We start from the raw sequence: 14,318 nt of genomic DNA on the forward strand, positions 1-14,318 counted from the left end.
ATGTGCTGCTGCTGCGAAGCCAAAGGCCTCTTTCTGCCCTTGTCTGCACAGCTCTGCCTCTTAAGGAATGGCATTGAAGTGGCTGGAAGTGAAGCACCCCAGAGCAGGTGTGGAAATGAGTCAGCCAGGTGTTCGGCTACATCATGCAAATTTCCCAGCTTGTTTTCCCGATTTTGCTGCTATGCTCATTATCAAGGAAGTGAAAGAAACCCCCTCAAAAACAGAGAACACCTTTGGATTTCTTTTTGAGCAAATGATTGTAACCCCATTTCTTTCCTACTGAATCACCATTCAAGATACTTTCAGGCATTTCTGAGCTGTCTCTTTATAACAAAACTGACTCCATAGGGGTGGAAAGTAAAATCACGCTTTTTAAAGGAAATGCCAAGAAAAAAGATATAAAATATTCATCCCCTAGAAGAATTTCTTTTTGCTGCAAGTGATTTTAGTGTCTACTGTGCTTGCAGGTGAAAATACATCATTGAAAACCTCTAGATGAGAGTCGTGGTCTCATGGCGTGAGAAAGATCTGCTGGGACTACGGTGGGTCTGAAGAGAAGGCGTAGGGAGCCATTTTCAGTTTACTGTTGCCTTGGACTCACGTTGCACATTTTCTGCCTTCTGCTGAGCAAAACCAGCACAGAGCCAGTTACTGAGGAAAGCAGTTATGTTTTGAGCTATATTTAAGGATGACAAGCTGCTATGAATATACAGAGAGTAAATGCTACCGTGTCACTTAGGGTCAGGATCAAGAAGATCACCGCAGCTCAATTTTTTTATGGCTGTGGGGCATCTTACTTATTTAGCTTCATTACCAAGAGTGACTAACCTGGGAGCTCAAAATGAGCTCTGAATGCCTTTCTATGGCATGGGAGACTTGGCAAAGATCCAGCTTAACTAGATAGTGCTCGAACAGCTCTCTATCATCTATCTATCTATCTATCTAACTGTCTGTCTGTCTATCTATCTATCTATCTATCTATCTATCTATCTATTCTAATCATCTATCTACTCATCCACCTATCTGGTGATAATGAATCACTCAATACATTTATCCACAGAGCAGGAAGGAGACTGTGAGAGCACCAAAGGCACTCATTAAAACCTGAAAACAGCCTGAAGTTGCATAAGCTTTCAGAGGGCTTTGACGCCGGGGTGGCAGCAGATGGCTGATGGGGGGGTACACCCCATCATTCACTTGCCCCTGTGATGGGGAGGACAGCACAGCTCACGAAGCAACCCCTGAGCTACTGCAGATTTTAGTACAGCATAAAGCATGAGATGGGTGTTAGTTTATTTCATTTTGCAGACTGAAAACTGCAGCGAATTGGGAGGTTTTTTGTGAGTCACTCTGTTGTCCCCACTGCTGGCGACAGGGCAGCAGCCTTGCTCAGAGCGATACGGCAGCTGGCAGAAGGGGTTTGCTGCTGCTGATCTCTGCTACACGTGAGCCCTGAAAGCTCCATGGTCCCAGGGCTCAGCATCTGCAGGAGGCTCCCAATCAGATCCTGGGCTGCTCTCTGACCGTGCCACAGGGCTCTTGGGTCTTCCCAGTTTCACTGGGTAGGAGCCCCAGGGAGGTTGCAGCTGTCAGAGCTCCTGCAAAGCTCTGTGACAATCCTGGATGGCTGCTGGAGGATGACTGGGAGCACTACTTGTGGCCATGCCAGGAAAAGTCATACTGAGAGAGGATTCAATTCACACTTTTGACTCAGTTATGCAAGTATGGAAGAATTTATCTGCATCTTGAAATGTCCACAGGGTGGGAAAGAACACGCAGAAGCTGTGTCTATTAGCTATAATGGCCTGGGATCAATAATAATTGAGTAACCTCATACCACGAGATTCTTCCTGCCCGAGCTATTTAACTCCTGAGAGCACACCAGCCACGCATGCACAAATGATATGCTAAGAGCCCCACTCAAAATTAAAACTAGAAATTCTCTATTCAGCAGTAACACAAAAGCCATTAATGGTTTGGTTTTAAACTGCATGCATTATATATAGAGAATAAAATATAGTTTACCACTTTATTAATTGACATACTGTGAGAAATAACACCCACTGAAAAAAGAAAAAATATTTTGAATTCATTATCATTATAATTTAGTTAGGAAACCAAAAACTAATACAATACATTTAATAGGTTTTTATCCCCATTAGGTTAGGTAGAATGCTTAACATAAAAGTTGACTACTCTTAATACTTTTCTGTAAAACAATGCTCCTATAAATCCCAGCCCAGCAAGCAGATTTTATTCATGAAAACTTCCACTGAGTTCAGTGAGAAGATGCCCACAGGTGTGCCTGACTGGACCTTTGAGACTCACTGTGACACTGGTTGTTCCCTGATACTTGCAAATCTCTGAGCACAAAGAAAGAATGCAGTGGGTTTTTATATTTGCAGCTTGATACCCATCCAACACACAGCTGAAAAATACTAGTTTGTATAAAACAAGTTACAGATATGAAATTCCACACAAATTTCATCATTTGTGGTATATCCTGAATACCACTAAACTTGGATGTCATGCAAGGCACATTTTAAAACCTGTATTCCCACTTTGACATGCAACTTGGAGCTAAAATCACTCTCAATAGAAAGGATTCATTTTCAGTTAATTTTAGAAAAAAGAAAAAAAAGAAGTGATTTTGCAGATTAACAAACTGACATGCACTAATATGCACTAGCAACGAAAATGACAGAAAATTTCAGATCTGTGTTTCTGGCGTGAAGCTGGACATGCAATTTGGCTCTGTGACTGAAGATTTAAAGGTCACTGCATGATGAAGAATTCACATTAATTCTTATCTTTGAGGTATTGTGGAGTCTTTGGGCAAGACACAATCACGACTAAAATTTCCCTCTGCTATATTAGAAACAGGAAAGCTTTTTCTGTGCCAAGCATGCATCACTTTTTTTTCCCATCCCTGAGCAAATGTACCAGTCATAAAAACCACAGGAACCCAAAATGAAACTGGAATTTTTTTCCTTGGCAAGTTCACTTTTATCACAACAAAAAGGGAGCAGAAGGATATGCCACTAGCTTTCTGACATTCCCCAACAAATCAAATTCAGTGTGTAGACAATATATCACGCTTGCAGAAACTAAATGCACTACTTTGTGTCTCAGGCTATCTTTACCACTATGTATACATTAGCAGCTTTGTGAAGGCACTATTAAATTTAAAAACCTGTAGATAATGTGAAAATAATTTTTGTTGAGTTTTTTTTGCCATTCCCTGCAGCAGTAAAGAATTTCTTTTCACAATACCTCCAGGCTCACAACGCCCTTAAAGCCTGGATCCCTCAGAGAGGAGCAGCTGATCTGCAGGAGAGCAGGGCTACCCTGCAGAGGGATCTCAGAAGACTTAGGGGAGTGACAAAAAGACTTACAAAGCCAAAGAAGAAGTATTGCATGTTTATATCATTTTGGGCCACCAGTACTGGAAATACTTCCACAAACTGGAACGAGGCCAGGGAATGGTTACTGAAATAATATGATCATAGAATGGTCCTTTGGGTACTGAAAGGCCACAGTTAGGTCACCCTAGTTCCATGCTGAACAGTCCTAATTCTCTTATCCTTTCCTTGTAGGAGAGGTTCTCCATCCTACTGAAAAACTTGATGGCCTCCTCTGGTCTCACTCCAACAGGTCCATGTCCTTCCTATGCTGTGGACCCCAGAGCTGGATGCAGTGTTGCAGGTGAGGTCTCACCAGAGCAGAGCAGAGGGCCAGAATTCCCTCCCTTGCCCTGCTGGCCAGGCTGCTTTTGATGCAGCCCAGGACACGTTTGTCTTTCTGGACAGTGAGTGCACATTGCTGGGTCATGTCCAGCCTCCCATCCACCAGCACCCCCAAGTCCCTCTCACAGGGCTGCTCTGGATCTCTTCATTCCCCAGCACATGTTGATACTGGGGGCTGCCCTGACCCAGGTGCAGCACCAGCACCTGGTCTTATTAAACCTCACGAGATTCCCATGGCCCCACTTCTCCAGCTTTTCTGGGTCCCTCTGGATGGCACCGTGCCCTCCAGGTGTGTCAGCTGCACCACTCAGCTCAGTGTCATCTGCAAATTTGCTGACGATGAGCTCAATCCCTTTGTCTATGTCATCAGTGAAGATATTAAATAACATTGGTCCCAATATGGACCCCTGAGGAACACCACTTGTCACCAATGTCTATCAGGATTCTGAGCCACTGACCACTGACCACAGCCACTGTCTGGATGTGACCATCCAACCACTCCCTTGTCCCTCTAGCAGTCTACTCATCAACTCCATTTCTTTTCAATTTAGAGAGAGGGATGTTGTGGAGAATTGTGTCAAAAGCTTTGCAGAAGTCCAGGTATATAACATCTGTAGCCCTTCCCTTGTCCACTCAGCCACAATATTTGGGGCTACTGCACATGGTGCCTGAGCTGGGTATGTGCAGCCTGAGGGATGACTGGTAGAGAAGACTGTGAACCAAGAGGAGAGATCTAATTGCTATTTTATCCTACCTAAAAGGAGAATTATACAAACCCTTCAAACTTAGAGGCACACAATGAGTCCAAATTGCAGCAAGGAAAAATCTGATTTGCTGTAAGAAAATAGATTTTTGCCAGAGTGGTAAGCACTAGTACAGTTCACCCAGAGAGGCTGTGGGCTCAGCAACCACAGAAGTGCACAAAACTCAAAGAGACATGGCCCTGAGGAAGCTGATCGATTTTCGAACACGGTTGTGCTTCTGGAAGAGTTTGGACCAGATGATGGATTGAGGACCCTTTGACCTATCTTATTGTTTCATTCTGTGACAAGACACTCAGTTGGTGTGAGCTGGAAATATCACCCAGAGGTGAGATTATCAGCTTGGTACTTGAACAATCTGCATCAAAAAGCCTTGGGAAGCCAATCTTTAAATTATATTCCTATGCAAAAGTAAGTTTATAAAACCACTTATAATTATTTTCTTTCAGACTGTCATAATACTTCTAAGGTATGACAAAATATGTACCTAAGGTTGTGTTTAAATATCCAAATATATAACAAGAGTTTTGAAAATTTAGTGAAGGAGACACCTACCATCTTTGGTAACCAGCTGATTTATTGAGACCTTCCAACAGGTTTTTTTAAGCTTAGCTAGAGACACCTCTATCTGTAAATATAGCTAGGATAGCTAATTCCAGAAGAATGAAGACAAAAAGAGTAGCGGTAAAATGTATACTAAATCTCCTTAATACTGTTTTTAATGACTTTTTTCTATTAAAATTATGTATGCAGATTTCATGCTGGTATGTTATGAAGTCTTATTGCTATTCACTGAGAATGACCTGAATAGATGATTCTTTTTCCTGTGATATAATGAATGGAAAAAAGTGTTCAATAAGTGGCCAAGCTTCACAAATGATATTTTTTGCTTCATAATGCAAACTCACATTTACATTTGTATAGTGCTGTGTGATCCTCTGGTCTTTTTATGATCAGTTATTAGGTAATAAACAAGGATAAAGATATCAGCAAAAATTCAATAAAAAACAGAGTCACCAGAACATGTTATTTATGAAAAAAAAAATGTTTGATGCAGTTTCCCTCATTACTAATGCTGCTAGAGGAATTTGGGTTATTTTACTGCAGTTAAACAGAAAGAATAAAAATGCTCACTAGTCGTCTCTGATAGACTTTCAGGGGCTGAGGTTCTGTAAAATGGGTTTGTTAAGAAGCAACACCTTAACTCTGCCAACTCCTTATCTTCCTGACAGTACCTGTGTACATTGCCTCTTGCTTTTACAAGTTGCATTGATACATCACACTTTTAGATAGATGAGTGGACAGGGAGAGGACATCAGGAAACACAGGAAATAAACACATGACATGAAGCACTATAGGGTTACAAAAAGAGCCATAGGGTTACAGAAACCATCATGATCTCATAATCAGTCCCTGGACATGTGTGCTGAAAGAGAGCTGGTATTCAGAAAAGATGGAAATAATGGCAAAAGCAGTGTGTGTGAATGGAATGACAGCAGGATGTCTCAAAAAGAGTTCCCTGATAAAACAGATTCTGTTTGCATACAAAATCACTTTGGGGAAAGATAGTGGGTAGTTGTTAAGAGTCTGCTATAGAATTCCAGAGTTAAATTTGGATATGGATTGAGATGTTCAAACCATTATTACAGGGAGAAATTCTGCACAGAACTGTCTTGTTATGGCAGCCTCTGATTTGCCAGATATAGGTTGGAGAACAAGTGCTGCTGAAGGCAGCCCAGATATTCCAGAGTGTGAGTGTGACAGCTGACAGCTTTTCTGAGAGAAAGCAGAGAGGATTCTTTCTAAACTTAGTTATGGAAAGTACAGAGGTTGTTACAGGACATCTAATTGTAGCAAAATAGCGTTGAATCACATAAATGTTGGTTTAGTTTATATAAAATGGAGGGATAAACAAAAATACATCTCTTAGTAAGCCCAGTAAGAATTTTAGAGAAATGAGTGAAGGCAGCAGAAGTTAATTTTTCTGTTCCCCACTTCTCTGTGGGGGAGACTTGGATTTTCTTTGAGGCAAAGCACAGAAGGATTTCTGGAGCTTTTGATTACCGAAACCCAAAAACTTCCAGAAAAAAGAGATTCAAAACCCACCTCAGAAATAGCTCTTTGATGGAAATGAAAAAAGAATCACGAGCAATAAAGGTTGTGCTTTATAGGACAATTTTCCATAAGGACTCTTGAAATAAGAGCTCAAAGACAGAGGCAGCTGACAGAAAATAGGAACAGAAAGGAAATCTGTATTACTGTAGATGGAAGCAAAACTCAAAGTTCCTTGTTTTCACCCAATGCAAAGAAAACCTCCCTGTTTCAGGATTCAAAGCAAGCCAATGCATGAAATCCTGCTTTGGTGAGAAGCATCTTAAGTATCCCCACTCAGAAATGGTGCCATGTGACTGAAAAGGAGGCATTTCACAAGTATCTGGCTGAAGCAGGACTACAATGCAGGCTTCAATACAACACAAAGCTTTAGAGCAGCTTTCAAAGCAATAATTAACTGGAAATAAAGGTAAATCTAGAACACTAGGATGGCTTGGGTTGGAAGGGGCCTTAGAGGTCATCTAGTTTCAAATCTCTGCCATGGGAAGGGACAAATTTCAGAAATATCACAGCCTCAAAGCCCTGTCCAACCTGGACTTGAAACATGAAAGTGTATGGAAAAGAATGGATACATTAAAAATGAAGTAGATCATAAGAGAGCTACAGAGTCTAGAATAGCTCTATGTCTTTCTTATATAACCCCTTTTTCAACAAGTAAAATGTGGCAGATCTAATCTGTCAAATGGCAGAATGGTGACTGCAATGCTAATGGGAAAGTGCTGGTGATGCTTGAGAGGTTAGGGAATAGTAAAAGAGAAATAAGGTAAGTAAAGGAACTAATTAAAGAAAGACTGCAGATTATGTTGAAATGCTAATAAAGAACCCTTAGGGTGAAATAGAGTTACTCTTACCTTTTCAATACTGATTACACTTGGAACCCATCTTGTCTGAATACCTCTTTTAATGATCTTTGCTTAAAACATAATCTACTAGGAAGTTTTTGGGAGATATTATCAATGTAGAGAAGGAGAGTGATATGTGGAAAAATCAGGGGTGCCTTGCATGCTAGAAAAGTAAAAAAGAAATGAAATTTCATTACATGCATTTAGTTGCTAATATGTTTTTTAATGTAATTGGAGCCTCATCAGAGTGACATGACACCAAAAGAACCTGTGTGTTTTAAAGGATCATAATAACTAGAATTAACTGGTCCAATACCTGAGTGAACAGGGAATTACAACCCTAGATCATACCTAGTGAGATATTGCCATGAGAAATATGGGAGCTCTGGATAAATGTCATCTGGAGTCTTCTGTGCAGTCTTGGTCATCTGTATATACCAAAGATGAATTCAGACGGGGACCAAGAAAAAGTCTATGAAGAAAATTCGGAACCTCTCATGAGACGACAGAATGCACAGCAGGAGGAGTGATTCCCCTTTTCCATCAAAGTATCTCTTATTCCCTAGTCCCATTTGTCACTCACAACAGTCCCACTGGGCAGGGGAAAGGAGTGTAATTTCTTATCTGGAAGGATGCATATTTGGGTATGACTGATGGCTGGTATGTAATAAATCTTTTTTTCTTTGTATTGGCTGCTTTTTTTACAACATTTAAAAAACATAATTATCTTTGAGATTTGGTTCTTCTTTTATACTTGAATGAAATACTGAAATGGATCAGAAGTTCTTAAAAGCATGACTGAAGGACAGAAATGGGTTATATAATTGTACGAACCCCATTTCCTTAGGGAACAAGTGTAAAAAACAGGGGTGGCACAAGAATAAATATGGACAGACTGCTGATAAAATTAAAAAGCCGGGATAGGCATCAGGAGGTCTCTATCAGTCAGAGAATTAAACTTTCAAGTGGTATGTTAGATACTAAAAGTATAACTAGTTTTAAGATTGTAATCAGGTTATAAAATGGATTATATGACATGATCGCCTTCAGGAAGTCCTCTCCTGGACTGTCAGAAACAAGCTAATATGATGGCTCTACCCTAATGAGCACAAGATAACATTTTTTAAATTTGCAAAAGGACCTGTGGATCAGTTTAGGATCATTTAATTTCCAGAAAACACATTTACTCTGTAGTATATCATACTTCTTGATACTTGTCTCTAGAAATCTGTTTTGTCAAGTATCAAGCAGAATCTGTAACTACAGGTCATTTTGTTTTTGTTTCTCCGTGGAAACGTTGGGTGCTGGACTGCAGTGGTGCAGAACCTTGACAACACAGAGAAAAGTATTGGCTGCTTGCCCAGAATTTAAGTGCTGCACCTGATTTTCATACAAATATATATTGAATTGTATAAAAATATTGCATCAGAATGATATTTATTTATTTATTTATTTATTTATCTAATTATTTATTTATTTGTTTGTTTGTTTGTTTGTTGGGCAGTACAAATGTGGGCAGGATTTTACAGAGCAATCCAAAATTGCTGTGAAGGCAACAAAAAAGAAAAGCCGTGCAAAAGCATAACATTGTCCACACAGAAAAATTGTAGGCTTAAATGGTTTTCAGTTTACTGTGCTGATATGAAAAGAGTCTGAATTCCTGATGCACTAAGTTGAGCTTTGCCAGAGGATTTTTTTAATCAACTACTCAACAACATAATTTGCTTTTGCCAGATAAAGTTAGGACCTATCAGCCATGTCATAAACTGCTATCAGGTCTCTGAGCTTTTTCCTCCGCTCAGGCAGGAGCAGCAATTTGGAGTGGAAGGAGTGGAGAATGGTGCTTGGTGACACTGTACTTTTGTACACTGGCTGTGATGTCACCAAATGAACAGTATAGGGCTTCCAACAGAGTTGATAGAAAATGGGAAAATTTTTGGCCAGGGAGATTTCCTGGAAATGCATTTTCAGCAGAATCCAGTAGCTCTGTGCTGTGTGGTGACTTCAATGAAACTTGATGAATTTATAAACTGGTCTGAACTTTTCATTTTGCTTCTGGCACTACTGTCAGTCCCCATTAAGAAATGCAGCTTTATATGACATAAGCTTTGATTAGACTTTGATTAAACTTTGATAGAGACTTTGATTAATAGCACTGTATGGAGAAGCCAGAACAAACCTCCCAGAGGCTGAAGAAAAAATTATCAATGTAGTAAACAGGAATGAGAACCTAATCTATAATTTAAGCAATGTGTTAATTAATACAGTACAAACAATGAAATCTGTGGCAAATCCAGGGAGTAATCTTGTCTATCTGCTCATCTAGTTGTGGTTAGAACACCATACCCTTGAACAGGAAAGTACTACCTGTATGATAACTAATAGGAGTCTCTTTCCAATCACATGGTCAGCAGGATTTTTTGCTTGCTGTAGTTTACTCATTTTAAGATGAGAAGCCTTTCTAAAATCAAATGACATAGTGAGAAACCCAAAGTAAGTAAAAGAAGAGTGCCAAGGGATGACTGGTAGTCTGTGGGCAGAACTCCAAGATGAGGTGGCGCATAGAAAGATGGCCCTGCCCCTCCTCACCCACCCTGATGCCATGTCCTCCCTTGCCTCCCCAGGGCTGGCATTCCCTGTTGTGTGACATCCTCCTGTCCCAAGGAGTTTGGCTGTGCTCAGAGCAAAGGTGGGAGAAACAGACTCCCATGAGGAAAAGAGGAAGGAATTGCTTATCTCAAGGTACATCAGTCAGTCTTCTAGAGAGCAGATATTTTTTCAAACTCAAAGGAATCACCAGAGTGGAAAAGGTGGAGATAATAGGGGTATTAGCACAGCTCCAGTTGAGTCCACTCTCAAAATGAAGTTGTTTGTCATGTTGAGAAATTAGCACCTAGAAATCATCAGCTTCCCCACAGGCGATTTCACTCCCTCCATTCAGGTGAGACCTGGCTGCTGGTTGTAGGCAGAATAAGAACAAACATTGCCTCTAAATGTGCCAGTTTTGATGAAATCTTAAAGAAGAATCAGAGTTTTAGATGGTAACTTAGCTATTGTTTTACTGTTTCTCCGATGTCTGTGGATGAGGATGCAGAAGAGAAATGACACTCCATAAGCACTGTCGATGGCCTCCCACACAAGCCTTGGTCTGCTGCAGGGTCATGATGCAGGGGTACACAGTCCTTGCTAGAAGATTACCCTTCAGTTTTTAAATTCATGCTTGGGGAGCAAATGCTGAAGGATCCCTGTGGTGCATCCTCAGGGCTTTTGAAGTGGTCCTTACTGCAGGGCATGGGAGATTGCGAGGGAAGGTTTCACAGATATTGCACAATATTTTTCATGGTTCCCATAAAGATGCACATACAGGTCTGCACGTATTTCTTACCTTGATTAGAGGGGCTTATTTACTGAAATAAGAAATAGTCTGAACCAAGCCAACACCCATTACAAAACTTGGAATCTTGAGTAATGCTGATAACATTCTCCTGTTGGGAATAATGCTATTTTGTTGCATTTGGAATTGAACATATAGAATTTCAAAAATAAAAATACTTAAAAGTTTTTCTTGAAGTAATTAATGGATTAATATTAGGAATGCTCTACTTACAGACCATTCATTTCCCATGCCAAATTTGTGGTTTGTGAAAGCTGTAAGAACATAGGCCAGCAATGTCACTTAATAATTCTCATAACTTTGTCCTCTGGGACAGAGAACTAAAAGAACAACAATAAAAACCAAGTAGCATTCCCTAAACAAAGAAAATCAATCAAACAGCCTGTTTATTGATCCATGCTGGAAATCTCTCTAACAGGCTCAGTGAGTGGACAGCTATCTGAAGCAGATACCGTATGGCTGGGCCTTTTAAAACACTCATTTGTAGCCTGATACCACTGAGAGAAATTATGCTCTTCTTATGCAGCCTCACAGCTAATCCACCATCCTATGGTGCAATGCATTATCCTTATAATTTCTTTAAGAAAGGAAAGAAAACAGAGAAAGGATTTTCACAGTTGGCAAGATGCTAAAACATATTCGCTTTTATTATGAGAATATAAGGGTATTACTGTTTAAGAAAATGCTACAACCTTGTTTAATTTTCTTAGCTTTTTTTAAATGGATCCTTTTCTCTGTGGAAGCTGGTAGAAAATGGGGGAAGAGAGCGTAAGTAAATACCTTCAACCTTCTCAGCTGAAATCCATAATTATAGTTTTATTACTTTCTGGTTTCTGCTACAAAGGTTTCACAGAGCTGGTTGCAGGCTGCAGGAACCATTTTGCCTTTTAAATTGAGGCATTTCAGGTCTTCTCTAATTAAGAAGTACTTGCAGAGTGTATCACAGATTTAGTGCCTACTCACCAGGCTCATTTCTCAGAGACAGATCTGTTATTGCACTAAAATGAGGACGAGAGGCATTCTGTATTAATAGTTTATGAAGATAGCTAAATTACAGCTGACCATACAGTATTCCTCTCCTAAGTCTCACTCTGGAGTCGCTTCTTCTGGGGAGACAAATCTTGAAGTGATAATACCTTCTCCTCAATAATAGTTTGAATTTGTTGGTGTGGGGCCTTATCATTTTGAGAAATAGCTGTAGGAAGTGCTGAGGCGAACTTCCTTGTACAGAGCATCAACCAATTAAAATAGTAACTTTGGTTCCTTTTCCAATTAAAATGGCAGAGTTTTAGATCTAACAGAACAAAACCACAGGAAGGACAGCTCTTTATTGCATGACAGTTCAGAGCTCAGGAAAGGTAAAGCCTCTGATTTATCCACAGGAAACTGCCCGGGATCAAGATCTTCACACAGTTACCCACTTTGTGCCCAGTCCTTTTTTACCCAATCAGACTCACTGCATGTTACTCCTAATAAGCTAACCAGATCCAACATTTTCTTGGAGAAAGGTGCATTCTTGTACAATGGTAAGCACATGAGCTGTTTCTTAAAAGCAAATGACAAAAATTCTGCATTTCCTTCCTCCCTCTGTCCCTCTGATTCTCCCCTCCTCCCTTCACTCCCCTCCTCCCTTCACTCCCCATTGCCTCATGGTGTTTTTGTCACCTTCTGGATTCCAAGTTCTCATTCACTTCATTCTCTTACTAAAAAATTCTGTCCAGGTACAGCCATAAGGCAAAATTATGGCACAACACAAAAGGACAGCTGTCAGGTAGCCAAAAGCAGCACTGAAAAAGCAATAGTGAATGAGATAATCTAATATTTGTATCATCAACTGACAAGGCCATATAGCATGACATATGCATGCGTTTACCATTTCAAAGAAGTAACCACACTTGCTGAAAGCATCAACCCTAAAAGGAAACCCAGAGTGTGAAGGCATGAGTCCTGCTCGAGAGATGATTTGTGTTTTTTCAGATAACCACGGCTGAGAACTGATGGACATAAACATTAGCATTTTCTTCACAGAATTGCTGTTATCTCCTGTGCCGTCTCCTGTTTTGCATAATGCCATATGAAGCTCATTACTGCAGTTTGCAGGGTTTTGAACATTCACAGAAAAAAGCATAGGGAGAAGAGTAATAATTTGATTGATGCAATTTTCACACTGGCCCAGTGGATAATCAGAAGAGCTCTTCTATTACAAGGACATGCAGAAAGCAAAACATTATAAATCCTACCCACAACCCAGGGCCATTAAGGAAGGCTAAAAAAGCCTCTAATAACACAGTCTTCCTTGACAGAGTTTTTGTTAACAGCTAAATAGCAGCTAGCAGGCAAGATCTGCTCTTATGCCAGGACTACAAGGCACACAGCAGCCTGAACGAAGGATAAATATGTATGTGTGGAAATTGCATCTTCCGAAAATTACAAAAAATAAATAGATTAAATGAGCCCCTACCTTGGAGAGCCTGGAGTGTACGAGTCTGTACAACAATACAGAGTTGCAGGACCAGCTGTGGTGCACTTTCCAGAAAGGTGGCTAGCAAATGCAGCATACTCACATCTGCATACTCATACACCATTTTCCAATAAAACCGCCATCTGTCATTCTCTCCACTCTGTCGGCTCCGGATACCCAAGTACATTGTGTGAAAATACCTGGAAATGAAAGAGAGTGGTTATAGAAGCACAGAATGATGTTCTACAGGTTATACTTCTGCTTGCAAATAACATTTTGTTCAATGTACTTCAAAATAATGAACATTTATTTTAAAAGATTGTTGTATTTCAATTTATAATAGCTGATGTGATAAGAGTAAACTAAACTGAAGGCAAGACAAGCCTTTATAAGGCCATTAAAAAAGCTTAGCATTGTCTTAATTGTTAAATAGTATTTCTTTCAGGGACCCAGTTTTTTAATTTGAAACATACAGGTGATATCTTGATTATATGGCCTTCCTCCAAGGTTCTGCAAATAATGAGAGGAATAAAACTGACTCTTTAATAAGAACTTGCAAAGAACTAATCTCCTTCTCCATAGCTCTATTAGGACTTGGACTACCACCTGCACTGCAAGTCTGAGGTGGTCTTAGCCTGTAGCCCTGCTATGGCTGAGCTTATTGTCCTGCTTTTCCATCCATCCAATGCACTGAGTATTTCAGATACTGTCAAATGTATAGTGGTTTTTTTCCTCATCGTTTGATTATTTTAGTTGGAGAGAAGATGTAGCTGTGAGTTCCTATTTTAGGAGGTGTGGAGATCTGGCTGTGGGTTCCCTTGGAGATCAGGAATGACTCACTACAATAGCTTCCATGCAGCAGTAGCAGTAAGAAGCAGCAGGGGCTAGGAACCCAACACGCTGCTGCTGCTCCCCGTAGTAACCAGCAGATAAGGGGAGGAAAGCCTGCCAGCTCTCCAGCAAGAAAAACACCTGGCAACCAGCATATTAAGTAGATTTTGG

The 14,318-nt window shown here is 40.2% G+C and overlaps 1 protein-coding gene across 1 annotated transcript in view; it reads right to left on the reverse strand.

The window, feature by feature from the left end:
* Window positions 1-14,318, reverse strand: part of XKR4 (XK related 4) — a 214,934-nt gene that overhangs the window by 64,419 nt on the left and 136,197 nt on the right. Inside the window, exon 2 of the mRNA XM_063393999.1 lies at window positions 13,317-13,516. Within this exon, the coding sequence (XP_063250069.1) occupies window positions 13,317-13,516 (200 nt within the window). The remainder of the gene's footprint in view (window positions 1-13,316; window positions 13,517-14,318) is intronic.

This window comes from Prinia subflava, chromosome 1, assembly GCF_021018805.1.
Source record: "Prinia subflava isolate CZ2003 ecotype Zambia chromosome 1, Cam_Psub_1.2, whole genome shotgun sequence".
Classification (NCBI taxonomy): Eukaryota; Metazoa; Chordata; class Aves; order Passeriformes; family Cisticolidae; genus Prinia; species Prinia subflava.